At 35.7% G+C, this 12,916-nt stretch overlaps 2 protein-coding genes across 4 annotated transcripts; one reads left to right on the top strand and one right to left on the bottom strand.

Moving 5' to 3' along the window:
- Positions 1 to 2,268: 2,268 nt before the first annotated feature.
- Positions 2,269 to 5,516, bottom strand: LOC110763674 (adenylyl-sulfate kinase 3-like). Its single transcript, XM_021966509.2, has 7 exons — positions 5,079 to 5,516; positions 4,818 to 4,958; positions 4,372 to 4,521; positions 4,153 to 4,271; positions 3,937 to 4,021; positions 3,293 to 3,339; positions 2,269 to 2,721 (listed from the first exon to the last, which is right to left on the bottom strand). Exons 1-7 carry the CDS (start codon positions 5,308 to 5,310, stop codon positions 2,623 to 2,625), a joined length of 873 nt encoding a protein of 290 aa, XP_021822201.1. The 5' UTR covers positions 5,311 to 5,516; the 3' UTR covers positions 2,269 to 2,622.
- Positions 5,517 to 7,889: 2,373 nt separating this feature from the next.
- LOC110763673 (DNA/RNA polymerases superfamily protein) lies at positions 7,890 to 12,866 on the top strand. Of its 3 annotated transcripts, none has more exons than XM_088246178.1 (14): positions 7,890 to 8,030; positions 8,188 to 8,360; positions 8,453 to 8,626; positions 8,751 to 8,874; positions 9,006 to 9,064; positions 9,199 to 9,288; positions 9,768 to 9,863; positions 10,023 to 10,143; positions 10,280 to 10,408; positions 10,890 to 10,981; positions 11,102 to 11,213; positions 11,653 to 11,984; positions 12,131 to 12,462; positions 12,571 to 12,866. In XM_088246178.1, the coding sequence occupies exons 1-14, from the start codon at positions 7,943 to 7,945 to the stop codon at positions 12,689 to 12,691; spliced, it is 2,043 nt and encodes a 680-aa protein (XP_088102304.1). In that variant the 5' UTR covers positions 7,890 to 7,942; the 3' UTR covers positions 12,692 to 12,866. The 3 variants fall into 3 exon arrangements, with proteins under 3 accessions (XP_088102304.1, XP_021822200.1, XP_021822199.1); XM_021966508.2 differs by having other exon boundaries at positions 8,964 to 9,064; positions 12,574 to 12,866; XM_021966507.2 differs by having other exon boundaries at positions 8,964 to 9,064.
- Positions 12,867 to 12,916: the final 50 nt, after the last annotated feature.

The following is a 12,916-nucleotide window of genomic DNA, read 5'->3' as shown; positions in this document are numbered from 1 at the left end:
TGGCAGAGAGAGAGAAGAAGAGAGAGGTTACAAAAAATTATGAGGTATTCTAAAATACCTCTGTTTTTATATCACTTTTTTTAAAAATAAATAAAATAAATTTAAAGTACTTGAATTTACATGAATCAATTAAATTCACAAGGTTGTGAGCTCAAGATCTCACATTTATGAAAATAATCTTTTTAAAATGATTCCTTATTTTTCTTTACACAATGAAAGAAATACGATTAATGAGTGAGATCCAGAAACAACTTAATACAATATTTATATATTATCATGTACTTAAATAATTTCCTGATTGGACAATTAATAATACAGAAATTTTAAGTGATTGATTGTATAATTATTAGTCTTGAATCCAAAATGTTACATTGTATCAAATTAATTTAATAGGTTCTACCACCAGTACTCCTTCTACCTTGTTGATTTTGTGTTACATCTAAAGCTTGGGGAGGCTAGGCGATGGGTGAGTAGAGAGTTTTCCAATTTTTTCCCTCTCCTTTTTCTTGATCTAGTGTGGGCTTCTACTCAACAGGTGAACCGAGTCGTGTCATGTTATGCCCTCAAAACGACTAGACCATGTAAGAGCAATTCCAAAAGACTCGTCAAATGCTTTTGGATTATTGATGCCATGAATGAGATGTTCTAAAGAATTAAATATATTAACTTAAAAGGTTCTATCACCAGTACTCCTTGTAACTTGTTGGCTTTAAATTACATTTAGAGCTCAACAGGTCTTGGGTTCGACTGGTATCGAATCAATGTCAAAAATACCAAAAATGTTACAATAAATGAGGTATTCTAAAATACCTCTTTTTTTTTTTCCCTAATTTATTGGAATTTTTCCCCGTTCCTTTTTCCTGTTTTAGAAGTTCATAGGTCTTGGATTTGATTGGGAACGAATCCAAGTAAAAGTACCAGAAATGTTACAGTATATGACATTGTATAAATAAAATAACATAAAAACTTTCAACGCTGGACTCTGGTGGCCTAGTGGATTTGTAATATGTTCAAATCCAACAGGTCATCAGTTCGTAACTAGCACACCTCGAATCCAAACCCTCCATCCAATTCTGAACAAAATGAGGTATTTAAAAATACCTCTGTTTTTATTTATTTAAAAAAAAAATTGGCCGGACCTCTGTTTTTATTTGTTAACTAATTGAATTGAATTGCATCCCAAATGCCCAAAAATCTTGAACCATTCACAGGCAGGAAGAAGCCAAACATCTTTCTTTTTTCTTTTTCTTTTTTCAAAAATAGGAAGGGGGAAAATTCACACATGCGGTACTGTAAGGGTTTGAACTCAAGACCACTTAAAAGCACACCAGACTAAAAGCCTAAGCTATTCCAATTAACGCCCCATTCATTCTTTTCTTTTTATGCAATGAAAGATAATTGATGCCAAGATCCATAAACAAAGTTCATTGCAACATTTATATGATATTATGTAATTAAATCATTGCTTGATTGAACTTATTAACAATATTTTAAAATGATTGATTGTGTAAGTATCTATCTAGGCATTTTTAGGTCAATTAGTAAAGTATTCAAATTACATTTATCTTATATATAGTGTTTTTATAGCTTTTCTTTAACTAATCAATATACTTTTACCAACAAATCTAGGAAGAGCCAACCAATATTAACTAAGCTAGAGTCCTCTTGGGCGAAAATCATGTGCAAACTATAAATATAATAACTTGACAAGGTTTACTGTCGGATTCCTAAATTTGTTGACTTTGTGATATAACTAAAAGTCAGCATGTCTAATGATCGAGTACCGATCAAATTCACGTATTACCAGAACAAATAAATGAGGTATTCTAAAATACCTCTCTTTTTACCTAATCATTTTTAGATATCGCTGGAGATCAATTCCTTTATCGATTAATTATTGAGTTTTTGGATTTTTAAGTGATTTTATGGAGAAGCACCTCCCATGTGCTTCTCCCAGAATCACTTAAAATCACCAAGAGTAATTATATGAAGAAGCACCTAGCACATGGGAGGTGCTTCTCCCCAAAAAATGATTCTGGCCTATTTAGATCACTCCCAAACTAGCCCTTAATCAATATAGAAACTTGATTCGTTCAAAACTTTCATGTTTTTCATTTAACTTTCATTATTTCTATCAAAATTTTACTGAAATCGTTATTTTATTGATTCTATATCATTATATATGTTAGTCTCTTTCCAGCTTGTTGGTTTGCAGACACCAAATTTGGGCATAGAATCATTAGCAAATGCATGCACAAAGAGAAGCCATGAAAGAATCTGACCTACCAATTCTCCACTTCTCTATTTACAATGAGGGCACAGTTCAAAATAACACCAAATAAGTACAGAGCTACTTGCTAGAAGAAGAAGACGAAATAGAAATATGTGGCATAAATTAATCAATCAATTAACTAATGCTTTTCAGTAGGTGAATATTGCATCAGTTCTCTCCTGTTAGACAAGGCAAAATCACAGCTTGTTATCAGAGCATGTGATTTTTGCATCTGTTGTCTCTTATCTGGTAAGGCATGCATAGTATCCACTTCGGGCACCAAAAGCTATCTGCACTGCATTTGTGGTATAGCTCAAAGTTTTGATGGTTCCAGCAAGGGTTCCCACTTCCTATGCCTCAAGGAACCCCTTATCTTCCAAGTAAGAAATCACTTCTTCGGCCATCTCACATGGGGAAGCACACACTCCTCCTTCATGTGTTAATACTATCTGAAGGCAGATAAACGATGACGAAACAATGAGACCTTTACTTTTCACTGAATAGATCAGTAACATCAAGCAACGACAGGCAAAAGTAATATGTAACAATAGGTGAGTTACGACTACGCGCAACTGCAGCTACTCTTACATGTGACCCCGGTATACATCAGATCATCTTTCATTCCATTCTGCACTATATTCCTATAAGCTAATCAAACAAATGCAAATGAAATGGTGTGTGGTGCAATTTAAAGTAACTAATATATCTCAAATTTAAATTTCAAAAAATCCTACATCATGTTCTTGATCAATAAGACAGACCAATTCTCCCAACCCCTACAGTGACATCACAAGACCAATACAAGGCACTGGCCTTTTACAGGGTTGTTTTCTAGTGCAAGAGTAAATTGGTTCAAATTTATTGGTAACTAACAGGATTAACTACTTTATTTTTAAGTTTCTATGCCCTAGCTTCATGACACAATGTATATTCCTCTTTATCAAGAGAAGCATCTATGTATATATGATACCTGCAGTAACTAAAAGATGTATTCTGATCTTCTCTAGATAGTATACATACCTCACAATTTAATGGTGGCTCATATGGATCATCAATCCCAGTAAAACCTGCAATTTCAAATTCACATAGTATAAGTAACAACCAACATTCTGGACTAGAAAGCTCAACACACAGAGAGAGAGAGAGAGAGAGAGAGAGAGAGAGAGAGAGAGAGAGAGAGGCAGAGGCGTCTGGACTAGAAACTAACAAAGCACAAGACAATATTTCAACAATAAATCCTGGTTGCAATGCTGAAGGAAAATATTCGGTGCTTTTGAATATGGAGTGGGATTGGCATATATACATTCCAAAATTTGCAACATACAAACTTTCCAGGATTTAATTAGTAATCAGAGTTGCAATTAAGGGTCCATATACGATATGCCAAAATATACCAAGTTCAACAAATATACATGTCAAAGAACTAAGGAAGAAGATCCACACAGACACGCCACATCCACGGGTTTTGCATACAACAGAAGATCGAAAATTAAGAATTTTGCAAGTGATTTGTTTAGACAAAATTTAAAACAACCATGATCAGATCGCATTGAAAAAAAGACTATAAAGATTTTAGGAGCAATAGTACCATTAAGCAGTCCGTCGAAAGTCAAAATACAAAGTAAATTCAGTAACCAAAAACCAAAATAGTAGTTTGCAGATACCTTTGATCTTGCCTGCACGTGCAAGCTTATATAGGCCCTTCGAGTCTCTAGCCTCACAAACTTGGAGTGGGACGTCCATGAACACCTTCCATAATACAAGTTCTCTTTATAGCTAATTTCTTTTTTCAGGAAGTGTTTTAAATATTTACACAAAGCTCAGAATTGAAACTTGAAAAGCAAGCAGTCATAAAGATTGAGAAGCAATGGAGTACCAACCTCAATAAAATCTCCAGCAGGTAGCATTGCACGACAGGCATCGCGATCCCTTCTGTAAGGAGAAATCAGGCTAGCAATACAGATAACTCCAGCATCTGCAAACAATTTCGCCACCTCCCCTGAATACAAAAACAAAGCCAATGCTTTCATGAATATATATAATGAAGCAGAACACCGTTATTAATCACCGAAAGTGATTAATCCAAGGCAAACACGTACCAATCCTCCGAATGTTCTCTGCACGATCTTCTGCTTTAAAACTAAGGTCACGGTTCAAGCCATGCCTGACATTGTCTCCATCAAGAATGTATGACAGCTTTCCCCTGCGGTACAAACCCCCACCCAAAGCACAAGCCACAGTGCTCTTCCCTAACAAACGAAATAAATAATATATAACTAATCAATCAGTAATTTTCTCTTGGCACATAGCCTGATGCAACATCCATAACCCATAGATGTTGTCAGGCTATGAATGAGAACCGTTGATCCAAATGAAATCATATCAGAATTCACAGTTTAACAAGATAAAACATGTCACATATCTCTGACATAAATAATTTCAACCACCAAAAATTAGCATGAAGAGTTTATATATAGATACAACTTTTAATTAAAAATATATATATATATATATATATATTTTTTTTTATAAAAAAAAAACCAACCTGAGCCGCTGAGACCAGTGATCCATATCACGCATCCTTTTTGTTTAAGTAGCTTTTGCCTGTCATTTTTGTTCAAGGAGCACTCATGCCACAGAATGTTGGTTGAATTTCCAACCGAAGACAGCAAGCTCGCATTTTTATCTATTTACCAAAAATTCAAAAAAAAAAAACCCAATTAAAAAAAATTTCCAAAAACCCAGAGCCAAAGCTACATGCAAAATTACAAATGGGTGATGGGCAATTCAGAAAACAGCTAAGTACCTGCATTCCCAGCGTGCCCATTCAAGCTCGCCGTCCTGGAGCCCTCCATAGCCTTCACTAGAAACAAACCCCTGGTTTTCAAGCTATTTACAGAAGTGCCACCGGACAAGTTCCCCAATGACAGCTGCGAAAACGACGGTAACGGCGACGAAGACGTCGTTTCAAGCCCGACACCGAGTCCCGGCGAGGCCGTCCATTGCAGTGGGTTGGCTTGCATATCTCGTAAAATCATCAAATCCACTCCCCCCAATTTTCAAATTAAACGAAAAGGGAAATTGGTTTGGAAGAAATTCAGAAATATATATACTGAATATTTATAAATAATTTTGGGGATATTTGGAGGGAGACGTGGGAAAATGGAAAGTTGTGTGTGGCGGTGAGAGAGTTCAGGGTTGTCGGCAGGTAACGAGGGGGATGGCTCCTTCGTTATTAATAAAAATGCGACCGTTAGCTTTGTTTTTAAATACCACTGTAGTAGATTCCAACGATGCCCGTGACAGCGACGTCGTTTAATTTGCGATGATTCCTGTGAATCTAGACTAATTTCGCGCTTTGTGGTGGGCTGAAATTGGAGGTTTTTTCTTTCTTTCTCTTCTTTCTCCAGATTTATTTTAATTACTCTTTAATTTATTGTATTATATGTTTATTTTTTTTCTTAGAAAGCAAGTTACAAATCTTCAGTAATCAGATTTGAATCCTAAACTCTGATTCATAAATTTAGATTAATAAGTCGCATTTAAAAGAAAAACAGTAGAGTCATATGATTTAACTCATATTTTTTTCGTAAACTTTATAACAATTATCTGAATAAACAAAAAATATATATATATTGGTCCAGCATCACACACACGGGTGTCATAAGAACTTGAACTCATGATTACTTAGGAGCACACCGAAACCCTGAATCAATCCAGTTAACACCTCATTTCATACTCAATCTTGCTAAAAGAAAAATTACACTAGAATTAACCAATTTATGCCAACAAAATAACATCTTAATGTGTCCATATGTCACCAACATTTGGCCTAGTTCAAATCTCATTCACCAGAGGTTATTGCGCCGTCCAATTAGAAAAAATGCCCATATTCCTCACATGCACCCAATCTCTTTTTCTGCTATAAAGAATTAACTTGCTTTTTTCATGTTTTTATAGGCATGAGTTAAATAATTGATTGGTCCTACAAGCCCACACTTCAACTTAAATTTTTTATTCAAAAGAAAAGAGGGATGTCGATAGGTGCCAGAAAAGTGATCTATCAATCTACGTTATAATAATGGAATTGTATATACGAGTTAGGTTAGTTGATTAAGTTAATATGTCCGTCTTTTCTCACTTGAGTTCAATTTTCTCTCCTTATGAATTATAATCGGTATGAATATCTCATTGTGAAAAAAGACTGGCCAATTTGGTCTTCTTTTTATCCCCATTTTAAGTAAAATCTCAATCCTCACAACCAACATAAGTTTTTGCTCTTCAATCCAATGTTTCAACATGGCAGGTTGGTATAGGATGATTCCCTCTACTTATCTGGAATTAGGGTTTGATTTGATGGTTGGGTGGAGGGGCCATTTACCTTCTTCCCAATTCGTAAAGCCATTTCAGACATTGACATATCGTTGGAAGCTTTAGCACTATGCAGTTAGTTGGCTACACTTGATATAACCTAATTGGTTGATTCAAAATATACCTTTTATGTCAACATAAAAAGCACCATCTACCTCAGCATACACTTCATTGAGGTGCTTGTGCTTCCACCTACCCCACAATGATTTGAATTGAGAGCTATGGAGGAGGAGGGTATCTGGATGTATTTAGGTTTAGGGTTCAAATGTGGGAGATTGCAATTAATAATTTGGCTTGGTGAGTTGTGACACACTGTCTTTTTAAAGATAGAAGGGCTCAAAATATATGCATGATTTTCACGCAATGGAGGAAAAGTGATTCATTGAACTTCTGTGTCATTCCATTACACCCTTGAGTCATCATTGCATTCATGTGGATCCATGATGGAGAAGCAAATAATGGATCTCTTGTACATCCAAAGCAACAGCAACCAAGAGAATATTAGAATCATGGGCTATCATCATTATTATAAGTGTAACTCAAGCACAAAGGAGTGAAAATGTTCGGTCACATCTTGAAGTAATTTTAAGGATGATGTTTTGCAAGATATATAATGTGTTAGTATATTTTATTGACGACAATTATATCAACACATTATCTATAATAAGACTATCTAATATATTATGATAGGGAATTATAATAAAACTGCATATTAACAAGTAAGATAATGTGAAAAAGTAGTGATATATCCGTAAACTTTTTTCTTCTTAGGGGTAAGATGAAGTTGGCATGCCACTTTGCTTAGTGGCACTTGGTTCCTTCACTGCCTTAGCCTCTTTAAGACATTCTATTGAACTTCTTACTCCCATGACAGCTCAAGGAAACTATGAAAAAAACATTGCGCAATTTCATGTGTAACAACTATGAAGAGTGGGGAAAATTGCATTCACGATTCCTAATGTTGAACTTCTTAATTTTTTTTATAAAAATACATGCACTTAATTTTAAGAGTGCTAATTTCTCAGAATTTTTATTGTGTTTTTCATTTAAAATTCTAAGGTTTATGAGTAGCACAATAAAAATAGACCTCTGGGCCTGGAGTCACACTAATAAACAGTTTGGGCTGTCTTTTTCTTGGATTTTATGTTTTAATATTTTAACAATTGAGGGCTAATTTTTCTTGGGCTTTAGTTTTAAAATTTAAATTGAGATATATGGGCCTAAGCATCTAGCCCCATCCCATTCTCATACTTTCCCTCGTCTTCTTCGTCTTGCAAAGCAAGCTTTTGGAGCGAAAGAATGTTGGCCATGGCGAACACCGAATCCTCCGGCGATACTGCTCGGCCCTGGCAGTCTTACAACACTGCTTACACCAATGCTAAAGCCGGTACGTATTATCACCCAAAACACAAATCAGAATCTCTTACAGAAAAATAAATCCTAGGGTTCATGATCTTGAACTACGAATTTCAATCAAATTTTCATACCTGAATGTTCATTGAGTAAGCCTTATTTCGTTTTATTTCAAAATTTTGAAATTTAAGGCATGCAAGGCGTTGACAAAGAGAAAGTTCAGAGGATAGTGTATGAAATGAGTAAAGGGTCGCAGTACTTCAAAAACGAGGAACGTAAAGAGGCCTTCATTAGAGAAAAGATAGAAAACATGCGAGCTCGATGTGCGAAGCTAAAACCAGCAGATTTGGCTCACTATCAAACGGTAAACTTACTACCCGCCATTTCAATTTGTGCTACTTTTTCTGGGTTTTAAAAAAAAGTTGTGAGCTTGATTCTAATGGTGTCTTCTTCTAGGTCGCTGATAAGAGAATCTTAGAGCTTGAAGCCACGCGTGACCTTTCAAGGATTTGGGTACATGTGGATATGGATGCTTTCTATGCAGCTGTTGAGACTTTAAGCGACCCTTCGTTGAAAGGGAAGCCCATGGCCGTTGGTGGCATGTCTATGATCTCCACTGCTAATTATGAGGTGCAATTACTTCACTTACAATTGTTATTAACCTGGGTTGACATGGAATTCCTTACTTGAAATTTGTTTGTCCGGCATTTGTCTTATGAATGTATATGGGGAATGTGATCCCGCCACTTTGTAGGCACGGAGGTTTGGGGTTCGTGCTGCGATGCCTGGTTTCATTGCTCGTAAATTATGTCCTGAGTTAATTTTTGTTCCCACGGATTTCAAGAAGTATACTTATTACAGTGATTTAACTAGAAAAGGTTAGGTGGTGTTTTCTAAGGGCATATTTTTACTGTATATTCTTTATGCTAGGTGCTAATCTTTAGTTGTGACTTATCATTTATGTTAGTGTTCGAGAAGTATGATCCTAACTTCGTGGCTGCTAGTTTAGATGAAGCATACCTTGATGTAACTGAGGTTTGCAAAGAACGGGGCACTACTGGCGAAGAAGTAAGTGTATATAATATTAGTTGGCTCAACATATGAATATCACATTTCTTATGCCTTTGTTTAGCATCGACATTCCCCTTTTCTTTGACTTGTTATGTTAAAATTCTTGTTTTCTAACCTTTTCATTCTCAAAGATTGCCAAAGAACTAAGAGCTGGTGTTCATGATGAGACTGGTGGTCTTACATGCAGTGCTGGAGTGGCACCAAACCGTCTACTTGCTAAGGTGTTCCTACAGATTCCATGCATAAATATGTTACCTGGATATGAGTTTAAGTATTCTCAATATGTTACACTGCTTTTATTCATTTACTGATAAAATCTATGTGGATGCTATCTTATGCTGTCTACTTGACGATAAGATATCTAAATAAATAAAAATTCCTAGTATACATGCCAATGTATGTATGCATGCATGAAAAAAAAAGCTGAACTTTCTTCTTGTTTTGGTAGTTATCTAATGGTAACTTAGGTTTGCAAAGAAAGAGGTTACTGGCAATTGGCAATTTAGCAAGGGCATATAATAATTAATTGCCTCAACCAATATTGTATTTAGCATTGACATTACCCTTAAAACTTTTTTATGTTTAGGATTAGATAATAACTCTACAATTTGATATGGATGGTTTTCTTGAGAACATCTCACATGTGTGTGTCTGTGTATACACATAAGGTTGACTCGCATCTTCTTATCTTATTCCTCAGGTTTGCTCAGATATAAATAAACCAAATGGACAGTTTATTTTACCAAATGACCGGATGGCAGTCATGACATTTATATCCTCACTTCCTATCCGAAAGGTTTGTCCAAACATTTATACAGTTGTTGCAGCATAAATTGTACCACTGGTGTCTTTGCTGGTGCAACTGTGATTACAAAATAATATTCTTTTATGTGGTGATGAAGTCATTATTACGGTACATACTGATGAAGATAAAGAATGGTAAACTCTTATACAGATTGGGGGCATTGGTAAAGTCACTGAACTTATCTTGAGGGATGCTCTTGGAATTAGTACATGTGAGGAGATTCTGCAAAAGAGCAGCTATATTTGTGCACTATTTTCTCATTCTTCAGCAGGTTAGCACTCTTGTCATTCCCCTATGCTGTTTATTGCTTGCTTCATCATTATAAATAAACTTTTTTACAGGCAGATCATGTGATTAGATACACCACCTGCTTCTTTTAAATCTACTTGTCCTATCATGTATTTCAGATTTTTTCCTCTCTGTGGGACTTGCAATAGGGGGAACAGATACTCCTCAAGTTAGATCAAGAAGAAGCATAAGTAATGAGAGAACATTTTCGGCTACAGGGGATGAAGCATTTCTTTTTTATAAATTGGGTATGCAGTCCTATTTTATATTAATTAGGGTTTGTTTCCTTATATAATTGGAGGTTGTCCATAGATGTAATTAACAATTGAACACTTGATCAGTTGGAAGTATGAGCCCCATATTTTGAAAATCAAAATAAGTTGATTATATGAAAGTTTGTGCTTAAAGAATCCAAGGCCTACATTTGTATCCTCCACAAGGAATGTGGCATCTGGTGATTTAATCCCAAGCTATCATCATTTCCCCAGAGTATATCATCAAATCTGTGGTTTTGAAATTAGCGTAAGTATTTAAGTCTCGGGTTGAGTCTACCCAGCCTGAGTCCTATAATATGTCTGGATGCATGTACCGAACTGTTACTTCTAAATGTAGATTTTCATTATTTGGGAACTTTGAAGCTTATATGGATAACATTTTATCTTAAATTTTACGTAAAATTAATTGAAAGTCCTGTTCATCTAGTGCCTCATGTATATTTTATGCTTGCAGCGGATATTGCAGAGATGCTATCTACTGACTTGCAAAAGGAGGGTCTTCGTGGGCGAACATTGACTCTTAAACTAAAGACTGCATCTTTTGAGGTACTTGAGAGCATTCCTCCGTAGCTATATGACTATCTTAGTTTATGTGACTCCTTTTTTCGGTTTTAGATGCCATCAGTATTTCATTCTGTAAATTTTAAAATGCCTTACAATCTACAGGTTCGCACCAGAGCTGTGACTTCGCAAAAAAATATATGCTCAACTGAGGATATTATGAAGCATGCTTCAAAGTTGCTTAAGGCTGAACTTCCTGTTTCCTTAAGGCTGATAGGTTGAGTGTGTACATTATATACAAGCATTATACAAATATGAATAGCATATGTTATATCGTATACTTAGTTGATCTAATGAGGACCCAACTTAAGGACCTTAAAGACGGATAAGATGCATCTCATTCACTCATCCATGGCATCTCAGGCCTCGACGAACCATATCCAGTATAATGAGTGAGATGTAAATCTGATCCATAGTTTGACAACTCAATGTCAGACTGTCAATCAAGACCACACATTTAAACATGATTTTACATGATCAGTAGTTGTAATTCTCTCTGACAACATAACATGTCAAATTTTCTGGCAAGAGACCTTACCAAACATATAATAATATATATGTCGTATAAATGTCAGAAAGGGAATTTTAAATAAAAGCTCAATCTTGCTCCCCATATGTCTTAGAGTTAACAGAGCTTTATTTTAATCTACTATCAGGCCTCCGGTTGTCTCACTTTGATGAAGAAAAGGTTGGTGCTCCTTCTGATCCCACACAAAAAACTCTCACTGACTATATGCTATCAGGAGATGCTTTAAGGAAAAATATGGGCGATCAAAGCTCCTTGGACTTGGATTCTACTGATCACTGCATGATGCATGGTGAAGAAACTTGCTTATCTAAAGACGGACATCAAACATCTTCTTGTGATTATAGAGATCCTCTTGACGAAAATCATTTATCAAATTTAGATGACAGTAAGTCTACTTTGGGCAATTTTGAAGAAAAGGAAGAAATTTATGAATCGACGAGCAATGCAAATGCAGAAAAGGTATGTGTGGTGAAAGGCATGCTGATGGTTATTCTTCTTGACACTGAAAAAGTCATCACTCAGCTCGATAAATATTGAAAAAGCATTTGTAGTTTCTAGAAGTTGCATAACTCACTAGATTTTCATGCTATTTTTCATATGCCCAGATGAATGCCAGTGACAATCAGAATGAGGACAATGTACAGGATGTAGTGCCACCATTGTTGGGACCAGGTTATTCTTTTCCTGGCCATTTTGAGGGCAGTAGCCTAGATAGAGTGAATAGTGTAACTAAAACCCTTGGGGATGTGGCAAGTTCTTCAATCAGTCAGAAAGAGTCCCTTTTGTGGGTGAATGACTACAAGTGTTCGATCTGCGGGATAGAAATGCCACCAAGCTTTGTTGAGGAAAGGCAAGAGCACTTTGATTTTCATCTTGCTGAGAAGCTTCAGAAAGAGGAATCTGGGACTGACTTCAAAACTTGTGTTCTGAAGAAAAGGTATACTATATTTTCATTGAGTTTCCAACGTGCCTCTCTTCATATCCTTTGTTTTTCCTCTTGAGGTAGTTTGTTTTGTCTGATTGATTTGGCTTGAAACTCTGTCAGAAGTGTCCCTAAGGATCACATTGCGAGCCAAAGGAAGCACAAAAAACAGAAGCCGTCTCCAAAAGAAGGCAAACACATACCTATTGATGTGTTCTTTGTTAAGAGCAATCAAAACTTCTAGAATTGTATTTTATTTGTTATTGTGGTGTACAAATCTGTACATATCCAGGTTTTTCATCTATTCGGTAAATATCCAACAAGTTGTGTGTAATAAAATTTGTAAAGATGCATTTTGGGTTCGAATTTGGACTCTGATAAATAACAATAAAAGTTCCTTATGAACAATCTTGGAGATTTTTTTAGAGTTTCCAAAGCCCAAACCCGTACCAAAACGGTCGCTTTTTCA

Source organism: Prunus avium, chromosome 8, assembly GCF_965620075.1.
Source record: "Prunus avium chromosome 8, drPruAviu1.hap1.1, whole genome shotgun sequence".
Classification (NCBI taxonomy): domain Eukaryota; kingdom Viridiplantae; phylum Streptophyta; class Magnoliopsida; order Rosales; family Rosaceae; genus Prunus; species Prunus avium.
This window is presented reverse-complemented; position numbering and strand designations above follow the sequence as displayed.